This window comes from Amblyomma mixtum, chromosome 3 (genome assembly GCF_055824585.1).
Source record: "Amblyomma mixtum isolate Tamu chromosome 3, ASM5582458v1, whole genome shotgun sequence".
Classification (NCBI taxonomy): Eukaryota; Metazoa; Arthropoda; class Arachnida; order Ixodida; family Ixodidae; genus Amblyomma; species Amblyomma mixtum.
The window spans coordinates 395138498-395157534 of NC_143014.1; the positions used below are offsets into that span (position 1 = coordinate 395138498).

At 48.3% G+C, this 19037-nt stretch overlaps 1 protein-coding gene across 1 annotated transcript in view; it reads right to left on the bottom strand.

The window, feature by feature from the left end:
* LOC149357248 (uncharacterized) overlaps positions 1-18536 on the bottom strand; it is a 36322-nt gene extending 17786 nt beyond the window's left edge. The window contains exons 1-2 of the mRNA XM_089576549.1: positions 18519-18536; positions 17901-18063 (exon numbers count right to left, since the gene is read on the bottom strand). Of these exons, the coding sequence (XP_089432675.1) occupies positions 17901-18063; positions 18519-18536 (181 nt within the window). The remainder of the gene's footprint in view (positions 1-17900; positions 18064-18518) is intronic.
* Between the last annotated feature and the right edge of the window lie 501 nt (positions 18537-19037).

Sequence of the window (19037 nt, forward strand, 5' to 3'; positions counted from 1 at the left end):
CGTTGCCACCGCAGTTACGTAGGTTCTCTTCCATCAGTTATCGGATTCAATGCACCAAACTTTCTCGCCTCTTTGACAACCGTAACCCAAAAGTGAAACAGCGAACATTACTATCACTGTGGAAATAACAGTGGGGGTTTACGCTCTAAAATGCAGTTCAGTGCTAGAAAGGCGCCCATTTCCCTAAAGCTTTCTGAAAGCCTGGATGTTCTCGAATACATTTCTGATTGTATTAGAGCGTAAGCTCTACTACGCCATGTCTCCCAAGGTCAATCGTCTGCGGCGGGACAACCGTGAACCGGCTCGGAGCGGGAGTGTGTTCGTGACGTCGCGGTGTCACGTGACCCGCGCAGCCGGCGCAGCAGCTGCTCCGCGGCGCTGGCTCCTCAGCCTGTTTCCCCCGTCTTGCTCGTTTCGCATCTCGTTTTTTAGCTTAAGAATAGCCACAATTTTGAGCTGCATTTTACCCTTGCGTTAATGCACGTTGGTGATTCATAGCAAAACGATTACTAAAGGCATCTTTTGTCAGTTCTCACATCGTCCGTGATTTATTTTTTAAAATTATCTCTTCATTAGGCAGTTAAATCCCCAAGAAAACCTTTCCGGCCCTTTCGCTGTTTCTTGCCTTAAGTTAGTGAAACCAATGTAATCAACGATCGCTTAGTTCACGAAGCAACAAGCAGTGTTCAGAGCAATCTCGTTGCATGGTTCATAATCATCATTTATTTATTCCCTTGCTGCTTCCATTGTTACGCTGCCTTTTGCGAACTGGTGTGCCCTTTCATATTCTACTGACATGATTTCTTCATATTCACTTTTATACATGTGGGGACCTTCCCTTGTATTCCCTTCGGTTGTATTCCCCGCGATGTGCCCCCCTTAGCATAGTCGGTAGTCTTAAATAACAAGGGAGGGCGCCGGTGAGGCAGCGACACGAGAGCCATGGATGGCGTGATTGCTGCGTGCGCGGGGGAGAGGGCCCTCTTCGGCTCGGGAACTGGGACGCGCGCTGACGCTGACGCGCGACGCTCCGCTCTCCGCCAGAGGGCGCGAGGCCTCGAGGGGGGAACATTCTCCCACCAGCTCGTCCCGTCTGGTCTCGCAGTTTCCCCCTTGCCCTGGCATGGCCGAACGTTCGCTCGTAACCGTGATGGTGAGTCGGACGTCCTCGATTCCTCAGCGTATTTTGTTGCTAGCTGGCGTTATTATTGTTGTAGCAATTATTGCCATCTTTGTGTCAGCCAGAGTGTCTTTCCTTTGTTCTCTCAGAGTAAGACCCGCCATGCTCGGTGTGCGCTCGGTAGCGTGCGCGATCTCGGGGTGAGGTCCGGCGGTTTTGAATTGTGTCAGCCGCGATTAAGCGGGGAGAACGTATTTCTCTCCCTCTCCCCCCCCCCCCCCCTGTTAAAACCCCACATCTGGCCGCCCAACGTGGGGCCTGCTCATCAAACATTGGGCGATTGTCGTTCGCTTCGAGGAACGCTCTTTGTCCGGACTTGACAGGTGCTAGGCCTAGAGTAAATTTTGATCTCTAGGAACTGCGGCATGCTTTCTTAGTGAGAGGTGTATTGCGCTGCAGCATCTTTGAACTTTTCGACATGTTCAGCACGTTTTTTCGCCATGTTTTCCCTGCAGTTTCTTCAGCATGGGGACCGCTTGGTTCGCATCGAGGAAGCGCGAGGCCTTGCGCCCGCGGAGTTGCCGAGCACGAAGCGAGTGAGTACGGAAGCCGGGTGGGTAGCCCGAGTTTTCTGTACATATTTTTCTCGGCTGTCACGTTTTCGATTCTGGGAGTCACGGCTCCGGGAGCCGGGTGGACTGAGGCCACGGGTGCCGCTACGAGCTTGCCGGTATTGCAGCTCGGCAACGGGTGCTCCGACACCGTCCGATACGGTGGGCGCCGACCGCTCAGAAGCTACTTCGTGCAGCGAGCTGAGTAGGACCACCACTCAGAGCTGATGACTCCTAGCGGCAGCACGCACGTAACCCGTTTCGGGTCTCTTTTTTGTTTGCGGTCGTTGTCAGAGTGGCAGTTAGGCCTAAGGCTTTTCAGAGCTGCCTGCATCACGTCAGAAGAGACACGGCTACCGGACCGTGGTGCTGAGAGGGGGCGCTTTTTGCTGCCCGACGTTTTGTAACCTCGCACGAACTAAGCAGCCTCGTTCAACACAAGAAAAGGCTTTGTTCACTCGAACTTTGCGTTTGCACAGCGGCCCCACACATATTGCTATTGAGTTAAGCATTGAGCCACGATGCTCTTGACGTCGTTTCCCCTCCCGTGACCTACGTTAAAGGCATGCGGAATGTGTTTCGAAAGCCTTGCAGATCCCGTGGAACCACCCAGGCTTGCTCTCCTGTGCACATCGTCTCGCTGCCGCATGCTGCTACAGATCGGCCTCTATCTTGTTTGGCGCATCCATCCGGGGCAGCCGTGGCGACACGAGTCGGCATTCACCTCTGGCTGCTGTTATCCTGGCCTGCAGTCTTCAACCGGCCTTCTCTTCGCAGGCCTGCGGACATGTAGTCCACGGGCCATGCGTGTCGTTCCAGCGGAGTCCTTCACGCCGCCTTCGGAACACCGCGGAAGTCTGCGCCCACCGCGGAAGTCTGCGTGGTCGGTGTCTGCGTGACCTCCGCCGCCAGACCTGCTTCGAGTGCATGAAGACCAGGAGACTCCTCCATATCATGTAATTCAGGCGCGGGGGTCTATTGAAGGTTGGAGGATGTGGGGACCTGCATCCGCCGTTCCCAAGTGGTTGGCTTCCCCGCGATGCACCCGTCCTAGCACAGTTAGTTACCTTAACTAACAAAGGAGGGCGCCGATGTCGCAGCGACACGAGCGCCATGTATGGCGTGATTGCTGCGCGCGCGGGGGGAGACGGCCCTCTTGGCTCGGGAACTGTCACGCGCGCTGACGCTTATGCGCGACGCTCCGCTGTCCGCCAGCGGGCGAGAGGAGGGGGGAACATTCTCCCGCCACCTCGTCCCGAACGGTCCCCGGAGTTTCCCCTTCGCCCTGGCGTGGGCGAACTTCAGCTCGTAACCGTGCTGGTAAGTCGGATGTCCTCGATTCCGCAGCGTATTTTGTTGTTAGCTGGTGTTAATGTTGTAGCAATAAATGCCGTGTTTGTTTCAGCCAGAGTGTATTTCTTTTGTTCCCACAGAGCAAGGCCCGCCGTGCGCTCGGTAGCGTGCGCGATCACGGGGTGGGGTCCGGCAGTTTTGAACTGTGTCAGCCTCGATTAAGCGGGGAGAACGTATTTCTCTCCCCCTTATTAAAACCCCACAACCTACCGCTCCGCTTCGCCTGCCTAGGTCCTCGATCGTGCTCCGCGATTCGACTTCTAAGACGCTTAGCAATCCAGCAATATCCCTAAATCGCAGATTAGTAAGGTATTCTCCATTAACTGTTATACCCAACTCTTCCAAATCCTTTAATACCTCCTGTGAACACGCGGTGAAAAGCACGAGAAACCATCCCTCCTTGCCTGACTTCAATTATTAACATTAAATATGCACGATTATCTTCAAAACATTCTCCCCTCTGTTGGCATGCAATCCCATAACTCATGTTAAGGAGCCAGTAAGGGCAATGCCCATAGCAAAATGTGTCTTTCCCAAAAAATTGCAATGCACTAACACCCAGATATTACAGCAATGCACAACACCAAGCGAGGCGCTGCTAATGTACGGAGGAAGAAGGTAAGTGGTGAGGGGGTTTTCTACGTGGTGAGGCCGAGAAATCTACAAGTAAACGATCTGAGCGTAAACGCCCTCGATACTTGTGCATCTTGCGTGTTTTGTGCTTAGACAGAGACTTAGACATAGCGACTTGTGCTTTGATAGACACCAAGGGTTTAAAAAACAAATAAAAGAAGCCCCCAACGCTTCAGGGCCGACTCGATGGCTAGCACGCAGCGGGGAGCAGTCCTCGCTTCCCCTTCCTATACACGTGTCGGGGGCCATTGGCATAGGCATGTCCAACATTCTGTGATAAAAACGGAAAAATGGTACGACACTGTTACTGAAGAGGTATGGGTAACTATACATTTTTCTGATATGTACCAAATCTTTTTTTTTAACTGTTTCCATCTATCTCATCGAACAGCTAAGACTGCAATAGAAAACAAAAAAGGGACGCCTTTGAGGACAGCAGAAACGCTAATAAAAAAAATACAAGACTGCTGTCGGATGATGAATGGATGTAGTGACTGTTATAGTGAAGTCTTACAATGCATGAAAAAATTGCGTTCAGAAATGGCTTCCTACTTAAAAATGATTTTGTCCAGCGAGAGAGAGAGAGAATTATTCGGTATGGCGGAGGGCAGAGTTCCTGGGAGCCTGTTTGCGTTTCCTTTTCCATTCCGAGATACAACGTGTGGACGAAGTGGAGGCTTGGGCGAGTTGGTTCAACATTATCCGAACAATGCAAATACGTGGACGAGAAAAGAGGACACAGACAGGGCGCCGACTTACGAGTAATTTTATTGAGGCTTTACCAATGGTTACAGGCTCCCAAAGCATCGGCGAGTGACGCTGCTGCACCTGATGTGCTGTGCCATCTATGGAAGAAAAGCAAAAACCGGTACGCCGCTGCTTTCGCGACGCTTTCTTGTACGTGCACACGCTCGCGTTGTTGCGATGTACCGGCTGCATTGCAGCTTCAAGGTGATCGGTCAGATTAGCGAGCAATTCCGCAAAGCAAACCTAATTGAAGCCGATTAGTCGCGTCTACGCTGTGGAGCAGACGATCGACGACGAGGAGGCCCCTGCAAAATGCGCGTCTTAAGCCAGTGATAACGTCGTGACGACGTGTAGCTGTAGGTAAGTGTACTGTTTATTTTATATACCGGGTGTCCCAGCTAACTTGGACCAAGATTTATAAAAAACTAAGCGGTCTTCAGAACTGAAATCGCGTGGATGTTATTGAGGTTTATCTAAAGTTACAGTACCATTTTTCCCTCCTCCTACTTGAATAATTAGCCCAGATAAATAAATTAACTTTTTAAATATAGCTTGAAACGTTCAGGCGTCAATAGGAAGGTTGTGGAGCTCCACAAATATCGACCAACCCAGACACTTCCAACGAGATAGACTTAGCGTGGCTGTTTTTATTCAGGAAAAACGAAAGCCCGCGGATTTTAAAAAGCACCACGTGACAGAGCGCTCCGTGCGCCCGGATGCGCCGCGATTACAGCGCTCTCATCAGTGCTTTGCAAGATAATTGTGCGGGTTGTGGTTAAAGGCCGCTAAAAAAACTACTTTACGTAAATATTACTTTGCTGCAAATGTCTCAGTAAGCTGTTTCTCAAAGCGATCTACAACTTTTCCATTGACACTTTGTTCCTCAAGTCAATAATTAAAAAGTTAGTTAATTAAGCTTGACTAATTAGTCAACCTTGAAGAACGAAAAAAATACTGCAGACTAGGTCACGCGACTCTAAACAACCCTCATTTAGTTTCAGACGGCTAGGACACCCCGTGTTTTTTAAAAGCTTGGTTACATTTAGCTGGGACACCTGGTATATATAGCAGACAAGAGAGCGTGAATGAGGGGCTCGTTATACATATTAAAGAAGCCAACAGCCACAGAAGCCAAGAAACACAGGGGATTTATTTTAGATTTATTTTGTGGTGCTGATCACTGAGGAATACTACTGAATACGTTATCACTTAAAGATGATTGATTAGAAAAGCAGAAGAAAAAACAACCACATGCCGACGGTGGGAACCGAACCCACAACCTCCAAGTTACGCGTCCGGTGCTCTACCAACTGAGCTACGGCGACGGCGGTCAGATGTTCTGCTTGCGGGTGTATTTATGTTTACAAGTGACCTAAACTTGAGAGTGTTCATCAGCGCCACCCACGTTCATATGCGGCGGACGCTGTACGTCCTGAATTACCGCTGGTGTGACGTGGAACGTCATCGAACGGCGAGGGTGGAAGCTGTGTGAGAACCCTCTTATGCTTCCTATGGCGTCAAGGCTGCCAGAACCGAGGCCCTCGCTAAGCAATTAAGCAGACAAAGAAAGGAGAATGAGGGGCTCGTTATACATATTAGAGAAGCCAACAGCCACAGAAAGCAAGGAACAACGAGAATTTTTTTAGATTTATTTAGTGATGCTCATCAATGAAGAATATTACTGAATACGTTATCTCTTAAAGATAATTGATTAGAAAAGCAGAAGAAAAAACAACCACATGCCGCCGGTAGGAGGTCGTGGGTTCGGTTCCCACCGGCGGTATGGGGTTGTTTTTTCTTCTGCTTTTGTGATCAATTATCTTTAAGCGATAACGTATTCAGTAATATTCTTCATTAAGCATCACCAGGAAATAAATCTAAAACAATGCCTCTGCGTTCCTTGGTTTCTGTGTCTGTTGGCTTCTCTAATATGAGACCGCATCTGGACATTGCATTTTCCTACTGAGTACCTGTTCTGCGCACTCTCCATTTTTTTCGTGTGGGTCCTACTTCCCCTATAATTGATTTGTCTTTTATGTGCATTTTTATTCTACCTACTTTGTGTTTCTCGCTCACCTGCTCTGTGCCCACCCCTCTAAAAGGGGAAGCATCAGCAAAGTAAAATCACCCTTGAAGAAGATCGGTCTTCCGATCGAAACGCGAGTCAAATAAATATTTTCCTTTAATGAAGCGTATACTTCGCTATATACTCCTGTAAGCAGCCAAGTACTTCATGCTCTCGCAGCCCATATATATATATATATATATATATATATATATATATATATATATATATATATATATATATATATATATATATATATATATAATATATATATAATATGAAGCGACGGACTCGTTGATCGTAGTTGTCGGTTATCGCATGCAGTGTACAGGATGTTCACTCTCAGGGTGAACACGGTAGTGTGATGCCGCGCTCTTCGGAGCGCCCACGCGCGTTCGATATGGACAAATTGGGGTACGCGCACGAGGATCCGGATGCGGTGCTTCGCGCAGCCGCCTGCTCGCGTATTCGTGATAAGAGTGGGTAAGAGTGCTTTGCTTTTCAATAACTAAAGTAAACTTTCTACATCCGGGGAAGATAGTGTAGGTAGAGGAGGAAAAAAAAACCCGGCAGAGACACTTAACGACTGCTCAAGTGTGAGAAGATGTAAGCCCTCTCGCTCACTTTGTGATGTAACGGAATGCCGCGCAGATGGCAATTCTACCTCTGCATGGCTCTACGTAGCCGCCACTGCGACGCCACACACACACACACACACACACACACACGCGCGCGCGCGCACAAAGAAAGAAAGAAAGAAAGAAAGAAATAAGGAAAGAAAGAAAGAAGGAAAGAAAGAAAGAAAGAAAGAAAGAAAGAAAGAAAGAAAGAAAGAAAGAAAGAAAGAAAGAAAGAAAGAAAGAAAGAAAGAAAGAAAGAAAGAAAGAAAGAAAGGAAGAGAAAAGGATAGAGAGAGAGAGATGGGCTTTCGCTCAATGGAGCAAAGTAAAACTTACGCCTTAAAAATGTGTTTCTACACGGCCAAGCACGCTATAGAATGCAAAGCCTCTTAAAGTATGGCCTGGCCCATGCTCCGCGCTTTGGGACATCACCCGCTCGATGAGTCGTGAGGCAGGTGAACTTTTAAATTCTGCGAAACCAGGGTACTACTCCCCAAATTTATTTCAGTCCTTAAGCCATGCTTGTGTTTATTGGTGCTTAATTAATTAATCGTGCTTAATTAAATGTGGTCAGCGATCACCACGCACTGTGCTGGCTTGCCAATTTGAAGGACCCCTCCGGCCGCCTCACTCGATGGAGCCTGCGGCTCCAGGAGTTTCATGTAACCGTCGTTTACAAGTCCAGACGCAAGCACTCTGACGCCGACTGCCTGTCACGAGCCCCTGTAGATGCACCACCACCGGACGACGATGAGGACGCCTTCCTGGGACCCATCAGCTCCAGCTCTTTTGTACAACAGCAACGCGCGGACCCCGACATAAAATGCCTCATCGAATACTTGGAAGGCAAGGTTTCTTCATCCCCCGCCTCGTTCAAGCGAGGATTGTCCTCGTTCTGTTTACAGAACGATGTCCTCGTGAAGAAGAACTTTGCAGCGAACAAGACCGCCTATCTCCTTGTTGTGTCTGTAAGTCTGCGTGGAGTTCTTCAGGCCTGACACGACTAGCCGACAGCTAGACATCTCGGGTTTTCTCGCACCCACCACCGCATTTAAGAGAAGTATTACTGGCCACGAATGTCTGCCGATGTCGCACATTATGTGAAAACCTGCCGAGACTGGCAGCGACGAGAGACCCCTCCAACACGACAAGCGGGATTTCTGAATCCCGTTGAACACCCATCAAGGCCCTTTCAGCAGATCGGCAGGTACTTGCTTGGCCCTTTCCCGAAGTAAACATCTGGAAATAGGTGGATCATTATAGCGACTGACTACCTGACCTGCTACGCCGAGTCAAAAGCCCTAATGAATGGAACAGCAGCAGAAGTTGCCAAATTTTTCGTGGAGTGCATTCTTCTGCGACACGGCGCCCCCGATGTGCTCATCACGGACAGAGGAACAGCATTCACGGCGGAACTGACGCAAGCCATCCTGCGCTACAGCCAAACCAGCCGCCGGAGGACAACCGCATACCATCCGCAGACCAACGGACTGACCGAGCGCCTGAACAAAGCCATCGCCGATATGCTGGCCATGTATGTCGATGCCGAACACAAGACATGGGACGTTATCCTGCCTTACATCGTCTTTCCATACAACACCGCAGTGCAGGAGACCACCCAGATGACGCCTTTTAGGCTCGTCCATGGCAGGAACGCCACGGCCACGCTAGACGCCATGCTGCCCAATGTTACCAAAGAAGACAACGTCGACCTCGCCGCCTACCATCAACGAGCAGAAGTCCGAAGACTTGCCAGATTACGGATCAAAGACCAGGAGCGGACCGGCGCCAGACGCTACAACCTAAGAAGACGCGACGCGGAATACAAGCCAAGACACCGAGTCTGGGTTTGGACGCCCATTCGCCGCCGCGGATGGAGTGAAAAACTTTTGCGCCGCTACTTCGGCCCGTACAAGGTTCTTCGTCAGCTAGGTGAACTGGACTATGAAGTAGCCCCTGACCAAATGACTGCATCCCAGCGACGCCGCGCACGAGCAGAAGTTGTCCATGTCGTCCGTCTGAAGCCCTATTATGAGCGTTAAAGCACGTTTTGTTTACACCCTTGATGTTTATTTTTACACAATCCATTTTAGTTGTTTGTGGCCGCATTATGTACTAAAGCATCGGGTCGATGCTTATTTGAAAGGGGAGTAATGCCGCGAATATTTTTCAAAGCTGCTGGCACGCCGCTTTATCGCTTTGTTTGTGATGCAAGACCCGACCACACTAATCTCCATTAATCGCATCCAGGTGGAGCCCATTATACGTTGTTCCAGAATGCTGTAGTAAATTTGCACACCATATATCGAATGTTCGCTATCAGCTTTAAAAAGAGCACGGCCGAGAGCGGCGGGGATTCTGTTCGACGACCGCCGAGCACGCCGCCGCCGAGTGATTCAGTTCTTTGCGGGCGCAAGTAAGCCCAAATAAACAGTTTCGTTTCGAAGTCATTCTCGCTCTTTTCCCGTTCGCCGAACTGCCGTCACCACTACGTGACAATATTAGCTTTACACTCGTAAGACCTTTGGTTCGAACGTGGTGTTCCGTGTGAGTGGTGCTGAAGCGTAGGCGCGATACAAGCATTACAGTATCACGACACAACAATCCTTGGCAGCTCCGTTTCGCTTTGGCGCGACCGCTTCTGTCATCGGCAAGATTGCGCCTCGGGCAACTCGCGCGTCGTACGTGCACACAAAGCTGGTCATGGCCGGACACGAGCGGTGGGGGCGCGCTTACGCTGCCGCCTTCTCCAGCCTGACCGTTAGGCGGCTGCTCCGGCGACGCCCTGACTCTCCGCGGTTCGCCACTGTGGCGCTGGCGTCGCTCCCCCCAAACTTGAGCTCGGGTTCCCTATACTCTATTGTTCCAAAGAACGTCACGTAAAAACACACAAAAATGACAAGAACTCTGCACATGGCGACGATGAAAGATCAACGACTGTGGGTATTTTTTCTTATCTTTTAGAATACCAAGTTCCTTCTCGGACAGTGCTATCGAGGTGATGCTTACGCATTTGTCTTGAAATTTGGGAACTTCGTGGGCTTCCATTATTTCTCTTATCGTTTTGGTTCGGCTTTCTGTTAAGATCTCACATACGTCTTTCTTAATTTCCTTTTTCTTTCTCCGAACTCTGCAGTGGATGCATGCCAAGATGATTGGCCACACAGGCACCATAGCTTTCAAAGATTTTCGGGTGCAGTGAAGGCGACATTCACTTGTGCACACTGAACCACCCTCTTGAGGTTGTCTGGAATTTTGTATAGGTACAGTGTAACCGCGTCCTTTCTTTTTCCCCTTTTTGTATTTCAGTGGCTCCATGGCGGCCTGAAATTGAGCTCTCTTTTGAAAGTTCTGAGTCTGCAAGAGAGACTAGGGGATTTTGAGCGAGCGCAAGTTCTGGCTGCGATGGAGGCACTGAAAGACAAAAAGAAGAAAAAAAAAATAAAATTTGCGGACACACTAGTTACATAAAATATCACACATCTTCAAGAGTGTATGGGTTCATGAGAACATGGGAATGTTGCTTTTTTGTGCACCGTAAAGCTTTCAAAGCTGAACTAAACTGTGGACTCGGGCAACTTTAGAAACGTGGGTTGCGCCAAGAAGCACCAGAACTGATTTATGCCTTGCGCAGGTCTGCTGCCTGCACTACACATCACCGACGGTCAGATGCAACCTCAGCACCTTTGTGGCCTCTCATCTCGGCATTCACTGCAGAGACTGCACGGAAAAAAAGAAAAAAAGGAAAAGAAGAAAGAAGGATGCTAGCCGATTCTCAGCCAGTGTGAGGTTTAACAGAAAGTCGCGACAAAACGAGAAGAGAAATAATCGAAGCTCACAAAATTCCCAAACTTCAAGACAAGTGCGTAAGCACCGCCCCGATAGCACTGTCCGAGAAGGAACTTAGTTTTCTAAAAGATGGATAAGAAAAAATGTGTACAGTCGTTGATATGTCACCATTGCCACGCTAAGGGTTCTTGTCATTGTTGTGCATTTCCAACGGGAGCTGTCTGCCACAGTATATAAATGGTGGCAAAGCCTCAATAAAATTTGTTGAACGCCCTGTCTGTGTCCAAATTTCATGTCCACGTCTTTGAGCTGTTGCGATAATCGACGTGAAGCCTCTTTACTGGATTGCGTTCCACGCCGAACATGCTTGACTTGTCTCACTAAAGCGCCATCGTATAGGCCATCTCTCTCCTGTAAGCCACAAGCTCATGCTCCATAACAGGGTGTCGAACCGGAACCGAACCTGAATGCGAAACCGGAACCGAACCCGAATTTTTGCCCGGAACTGGAACCGAACCGGTTCGGGACTCGGTTCAACAGCACATTTTGTGTAACACAGCATACTTTTTTTCTGTTTTTCAGACCAAATGGCATGTGCCAGCGCGTAGATTTACCCACCGAAAGCTGTCGGCGCTATGGAGTGCGAAAATGGCATCCAGTTCAACAACAAAACTGAAAGAAGTCTCTTGTATAGAAAGAAAGCTAATTGGCGCTTATGCAATGTGATTTTGGTAATTCTGAAGTATTTTACTCCAGATTGATGTGAAATGTTGGATTTTATAGTACCCCCTTTTACATGCTTACGTACAGCTTTACACGAATTGTTAGCAGTGCTTTAACTCGTAAAGCACTGAGTGAGAATGGCTTCCCTTTTTCCCTTTTCTTTGTTTGGAGTACCATAAATACGTGAAGTATAGGCGCAATGACCCAATCACGTTGTGCAACATTTATTTCTGTGGCATTCCTTGTCTCAGACAGCAGATAATGAATAAGACTTGTCACGATGGCTCAGTGGCTGTGGGGCTCGGCTGCTAATGCCAAGGCCGCGGGTTCGATACCGGTAGCGAGGTCGCATTTTGATAGCGGCGAAATGCGAAAATGCGCGTGTGCTGTGCGATGTGAGTGCACTCTGAGGAACCCCAGATGGTCTACGCTAATCTGGAGTCCTCCACTACAGCGTTGCTGGTAGGCTCCGCGGCGCTTTGACGCGTTTGAACACACATAATACTATTATTGCAAAACAAAGAAATATACATATGTGTTTTCTTTTTAAAGAATCCGAACATTCTTCGTTGCACGCTACGGAAATAAGCAAGGAAAGACGGGCATGTAGCAGCGGTACGATACTTAGAAAAATAATAGTGATTATACAAAGAGGCAATGCGGAAATACATGCGCTCGCTGAGATGTGAAAAACGCCTAGAAAGGTGCTACTGAAATGAAATGTAACTGCGATGAAGTGATTTTCTGTTTTGTCGATGCATTGAAGTTGTTCTGCTTATATAAAAAAAAAAAATGGCAAGCGCTAACGGGCAGCTTTGTCACGCTGTTCTCAGATTGCTGTATCTTGAATTCTCTGACGGGCGGCTTATAACTGCCTCTCTGCCGCACATGAGGGAAGGCAAACAATCACCGAAACCAAGGAGCATAGGGGATGTACTTTTTTAAAAGTAATTTGTGGTGTTCATCAATAAGAGCTTAAAGATTAATTATTTTTAACGATAATTGATTAAACTGAAAAAAAAAAACACATGCCGCCAATAGAATCCGAACCCTTCACCTCTGAATTTTGCGTCCGGTGCTCTACGGCGGCGATTTTTTTCTTTCTTGCATGGAAATAGGGCCGAAAAGGAAAGTCGGAGTAAGTCCATGCCACAAAACACCAGGCTGTGTAATACGAGCCCACCATACCCCTGCCAATCCCCACCTCCCTAAACATCAGAAGTCTGAGAGGCACACGCATCTAGATCGGGGAGCCAGCAAGGCGACCTTTCCAGGGCAACATATACTCCCCTCACCAAAGCGTACTGCTCACGGAACAAAGATTTCGATGACCGCGGTGATTCGGCGGCGGTCCATCACACGGCTCTTGAGACTAAACAGTCACAGCAACATAAATAGATCACACGGCACAACACAGTTTTTCTCCACTGGCAAAAAAATGGGTATAATTCGTATGATTTCAATGTCCTTCTCAAATGTACGTTCGCCGTAATTATTTCCCAGAAGAACATAGCATCATTGCACAGAATAAAACAATGGTCAATGGTCTTTGGTGCATTGCGCAGGCGGCAATTTACCGTCCATGACACAAACATCTCCTCAGCATGAAGTAATGCCTTGACAGGCAGCGTCGGTGTGTGAAATTTAGAGAAGCACGATTTTGCAGCAGAAGAAATAAATGTACATTCGCTTAACACGTTTTCAAGCACTGGTCTTAAGGAACTCCAGAAAAGGTTGCCGATACAGCACTACAGGAAACAAATACCCTGTAAGTACGTGAGTCGTCTGACTTCTGGAAAGGCTATACAGGTAGCCTAAAGAAAAGCGCCCAGTGAGGAAATTTAAGGTGTCCGCTACTTCCGCGCTGCGGCGACGACTGTCTAATCTTTTTGGCTTTCTGGGGTACTTATGTGTAGTGCCACCGAACCATGAGAGTGTTCCCCAGCTCCACCTTCGTCAATAGCAGCGAACGTAATGCGTCTTCGTTTACCGAGAGTGCCACATAAAAAACATAGTAGAACGGTGAGGGCGGAAGCTGTGCAAGAACTCTCGCTTCGGGTTGTTTGTGTCTGAGGCGAGAGGCTTAAGGTTGGTTCACATGCAAGCGAATGGGCGACTGAGTGCCGCGTCCCACCGACAATTTCCAACTCGTCAGAACCTCGCCGCTCACCACCGCGACGACTCCAAAACAAGTTTTTGCATCGCGGCGTCGGGATTCGCTAGCGTTTTCGGGTTCTTTTGTGGAACGCTTTGCGACGGCACAAGTGCAGCATTCACAGCATTCCACCTCAGGTAGATCGCCTGCAGGTAGATGGGGCATTTTAGAACGCACCTATTATGCGTCCGTTCCCGCGTTCCGCGTAGTAGTCGGCGCAGCCGGCGTAACCGGTTGTCCAAGTAGTAGAGCGAATTAAACGCCACCTGGAAGGTGGCTGCCACGGGAAGACCTTACGAGTGGCTAGCAGCATAATACGCCATATGCCAGGTAGCGTGTGATGAGTTGCGCTTAAACTTCTCATTACCGACAATTGCAACCGTCTGTCAATTTTTTGCCAGTGAGTGCACGGATGTGCGCCCACCGAATTGTGCACGCGTGGACATACACATGCTTAAGCGCAGGCATGCATGGACACACGCACGCACACACCACGGAAATTTTTGAATTTTTGAGAAAGGAGGCTAAACTGCTAACGCAGTAAAGAAACCAACTACAATACTCTAACCCTGAGTGGGAATCGAGCCAGTGGCGGCGGGCGCAAGAGAGAAGCTTCGTTTACTGATGCCTTATGCTACTCGGCCATCTTCGAAGATTCTTTTTATTGTTGCCGCATGAAATATCAGGAACCTCCCTGATCTCGTCTTGCCTTACTGACTGGGTCGAATTCCGCGACCTCGGCATACGGCCTTATACCACTATCACTCCCTTGCTCTGCCCGCACATAAAAATTCCCTGAAGGCGCACACGTCAAGAAAGGGCGATAAGTCAGGAGGTTGAACTTTCGCAGCATATACGTTCTGAGCTAAAATGAACTGTTCTCTGAACAGTGACCTCGCCGAAAGTGGCGATTGTGCGTGTGTATCAAGCATACAGCTTCTTCACACGCTAAGGAGTCTTATTAACAGGAAAAGTTCACACGGAATTCCGGTGTCCTTCATTACTGGCACAAATCTTATAGTGTAAGGCATGACCTCAATGTCCTTTTTAAGAGACTGCTGAAGGGAGTTATGTCTCAAAAAAACATAGCGTCACAAATAATTTCGTTGTTCAATAGTTCCTCCTTGCTTGCAGATGTAGCAATTCACTGATCATGGCACAAACGTCCGCTTGGCTCGATGGCATCTCCTAACACGTAAGGTCGACGTTTGAAGTCTAAGAAAGGTTTTTGGGGCCTATTGAATGTACATCCTCTGAACTCGCCTTAATATAAGGCCGTCATGAAAGCCTAGGTAAGGCTGCACGTGGAGAAAGTAATGACCGATCAGAGCCTTTTTCAGCTGCCTTCTGGAGAAGCCGTACAGGTATTCTAAAGAAAAGCGAATATTTAGGAAATCGAGTGTGTCAGCACAATATTCCCTCTCGACTATGTACATAAAAGACAGATGAGCATTTAATCACCTACTAAGCACAGCTGCCAGGAAGCGGTGATTTTCGGTTTCAAAAAAAAATAAATCATGAAACAGGTTAGGGGACAAAAATTGCACGAAAGACTCACCATACTGTATCAAGGTAGCATGAAATTCTGTCCACGCATGGGCTCCCTTCGAAAGCGCCCCAGAAAAGTCACAAAAATTCTATTTAACGAATTTACGATCCTCGTCTTGCAATGCACCAATTGCAACATTGTCACAACGCAACGTCGCATCGAAGATGTCACAAGTTTGTGTCCGTACAGACACAAAGTGCCCCAACCAATGCAAGCCTGCTTTTTTATCATATTTTTTGATCAGAGCAAGAGACGGAGACATCAGCATAGGCCAAAATCTTAACTTACACTGCACTAGCGGCAAGCCACGATTAGCTGTGTTTTTGAAGAAACTGAGCTATAGGTGGTTGAGATATATAGTGCGAGTTACAAAGGCGATCTAGAGCAGGTGATGAAAATAAAATATTTTTGGTAAACCCTCTAGATGTGTGCTGGAGGTGTGCCAGAGTGGGGGGGGGGGGGGGGGGGTGACTGGCAAGCCGCTTTTGGGGTGACAGAAAGATGTCTTGGCTGTACATACCTGCAAATACTAGGGAACTTCCGCTCATAGTGGGCGCATGCAGCGGTCCTGACGGCGCCGGCTCAAGCATTTTGCACCGGAGAAATTCCCGATTGACACGAGCTTCAAGAGAGTCCTATTACTCGCCTGACGGGGACTCCGAAACTCCTGAAGCGTAAAGGTTTCGTAGATGAAAAATCCATCAGCTTTTCTTTGTATGTACCTCATCAGATAGAGTCTAGTATACATAGCCGGTGTACACTAATTCTGAGTTCATTTGATTTCGCGGCTCTTGAGTAAATTTAAATCTTTTTGCCGCGGAGAGTAAAACATCTCGCATTGAGCAAATTTTTCAGTGCTGTTTTATATGCTGATATCACAAAGAAAAGTTAACAGCAAAACAAGGTTGAATAAAAACCTACGTTCAGGATTTTTTATAGTCTGAACCCGTTTGAACCGGTTCGAAGCTTTCCGGAGCGGTTCGAACCGGAACTGAATGTCGCTCCGGAGCCGAACCCGGAACTGAACCCGAAAGGCGTGAACCCGAACCTGAACCGAACCTGAAAAAATTGCGGTTCGACACCCTGCTCCATAATACAATTAACGTGACGCTCCATGCCCGTCCACCCTACCGTGAACGGCCGAACACACACGGGACAGCTTGTTCAGCGTTCAGGTGAACCAGCGGCCTTAAAGGTGCACGGAAGAGGATTCTAAGCGCTTCTTTTTACCGCGGGACCTCGATCCACACTCCCCAAGCATTCTTAGGAACTGCGAATTATCGTCCTGCGCGGCCCAGGTTTTTTTTTTTAAATCGCATTAAACGTCCAGGCTCTCGCCTCTTTTTTTTTTCTACCTGACCACAAGAAGTAGGAGGAGCCAGCCAACGCGTGGAGTGCTTTTCAGCCAGTCGGCCATCGGCGGAGTGATACGTAGTAATAGGCGGAGTGACCTGCGAAAGCAAAGAGTCCACGCGTATTTCTACTTCCGTGGCCCAATTTGCGGCTACATTGTCTGCGGCTGAAACTGTTCATTCACGGAAACCTAAAAAGACAATGAAAGCGAAAGCGAAGCCGCCACGCGGCTGGCTGAAATGCACTCCCCGCATTTGTTGTCTCCTTATACTCTCTCTGGTCAGTTCAAAATTTTAGAAAAGGTGGGAGTCGTTTCATCCGATTTAATAAGAAAATCGGCCGCACAGGAGAATAATTCGAAGTTTTAAGAATGCTTGGAGCGTGTAGATCGAGTTCCGGCGGTAAAACGACCAGCTCAGAATACTCATAAGTGCACGTTTAAGGTGGGGGTCGTACTTTGACAGGGCGAATGCTCCATTTTAGACTATGCCCGTGCCAGCAACCAACGCGTTGTTCTTTTTCAAACAGTACAATGTAGGCATCATTCTAAAGCTTATTTTGCACTCTGACAATTGATGCGCACCGCTATAATGTAGTTGCACTATCAAATGCACAAGATTGGTATTGCAGAGGAGGAATTCGGTAGTTTCATTGATATCACCTCCTTCAGATAACTTTTCTGAAGAAGCTATCTCTTTTACGATACTTTCGTTCGGCTTGAATATAGAATAGATGATTATCTAGTATCACACTGTCTCATAATAATGTGCATTCATTGAATTGCATTTGATCGACGGCCTTTTTAATAGAGGGAGCTTTGTCTATTTTGGGTAGGAATATCCCCTACGTATCGGGGTGCACAGTAACAATATTTTTGCCACATGATGCGGATAATATTTACCTTCATCACTTCCTTTTTAATTGCATTTCAACTTTTAAGATTTCCGTAATACTGCCTCGCGATCAGAAGTCAGCACCGTCTTGTCAAAGTCTCCCATATGCCCGTGTTTACTGCGCTGTTGTGAATCATGAATCTATATCAACTAGCCCAGATTTCTTTAATGATGAAGTGTGAGCCAGTTCGAGAAAAAGCCTTATAGAAGTTGGCGTCTTATCGCGTCTTCGCGTCACATGTCCGAAGCGCGCGGCACCCTCGCGCAGTGTCCCGAAGGCCTCGCTCACCCTTCAGGCTGGTGTCGCCCCAGGTCGGGATGTCTCCGCAGCGGCGCGCGCCCACCAGCGACTGCTGCGTCAGGGAAACGGGCGCCACGGCGAACACGATGGCCGCCGTCAGGAGCACAACGAAGAGCACGAACACGCAGCCCAGGCACACCAGCAGCCGCCTCTGCAGGCCACAAATCAATCTTCAGTGCGACTCCGCCGCGAGTGAACACGGCATGAGCAAGCAGCTGCCACCTCATGTAGGCTCGTAGCTATGCGTGATGCCGACACCGCCGCACCCGAGATCCGCATTTGGAGCCCCTAACAACTGTCACTTTAAAGCCGCCTTTTTTTTTCGACGGCAGTGTCCAGAACGCGATACGTTGCCTTGAGCGGGCTTGCAGTCTCCACCTGCGTTCTTAGGAGGGGTGTGCGACTAATAGTCCAAATTTTCGAATAGCCAATCGAACATCCTCCTTTCGATTCACTGAACGAACCAAATAGTGAACGTTAAAAACTATTCGAAACAAAATGAATTAGATCAGAGGCTTCCGAATAGTTTTCAGGTATAACAGGCTCGAAATTCGAGTAGGATACGCCGTAGCTTTCTTCGACGGCTGTTTCAAAAGCAAGGCCCACTGCGGTGACGCACAGCATGCTGTCTCGATTAGTCTACGCGTTCAGCGCCGCGACGAGCTCCATTCGTGTGGCGGCCTTCATGACTTTTTTCTATGAGCATCACATGGCAGTCACACAGTCACAGACTTTGTTTTGCGTGCAATCTAGCGGAGATCACTGCTGTGTCTTTCAACGGCTACAGCTTTTACTCCACGAGCCATATCGCCGCAGCTATAGTGCTCCGCTTTTTCGCACGAATATTCGTTTTGCAGGAATAATCGCGTAAGTAGTGAAATATTATGCGAATACAGTTGAAACCAGACTTAACGAAGTGAAGCGCAGCCAGGAAATATTTCGTTAAATCGGGAAATTCGTAAAGTCAAGTAAGATATTTTTCCGCCCTTCGAAATACGCCCTTCGAAAGCTATACCGCGCCATCGTATTTGCCCACAACCCGCGCCTGCCCGTGTGAAAAGTCCTCGAAATCGAACCGAATCGATTGTACGTCAAAGCGCCATCTGGTAAAAGGGATTCGAAGTC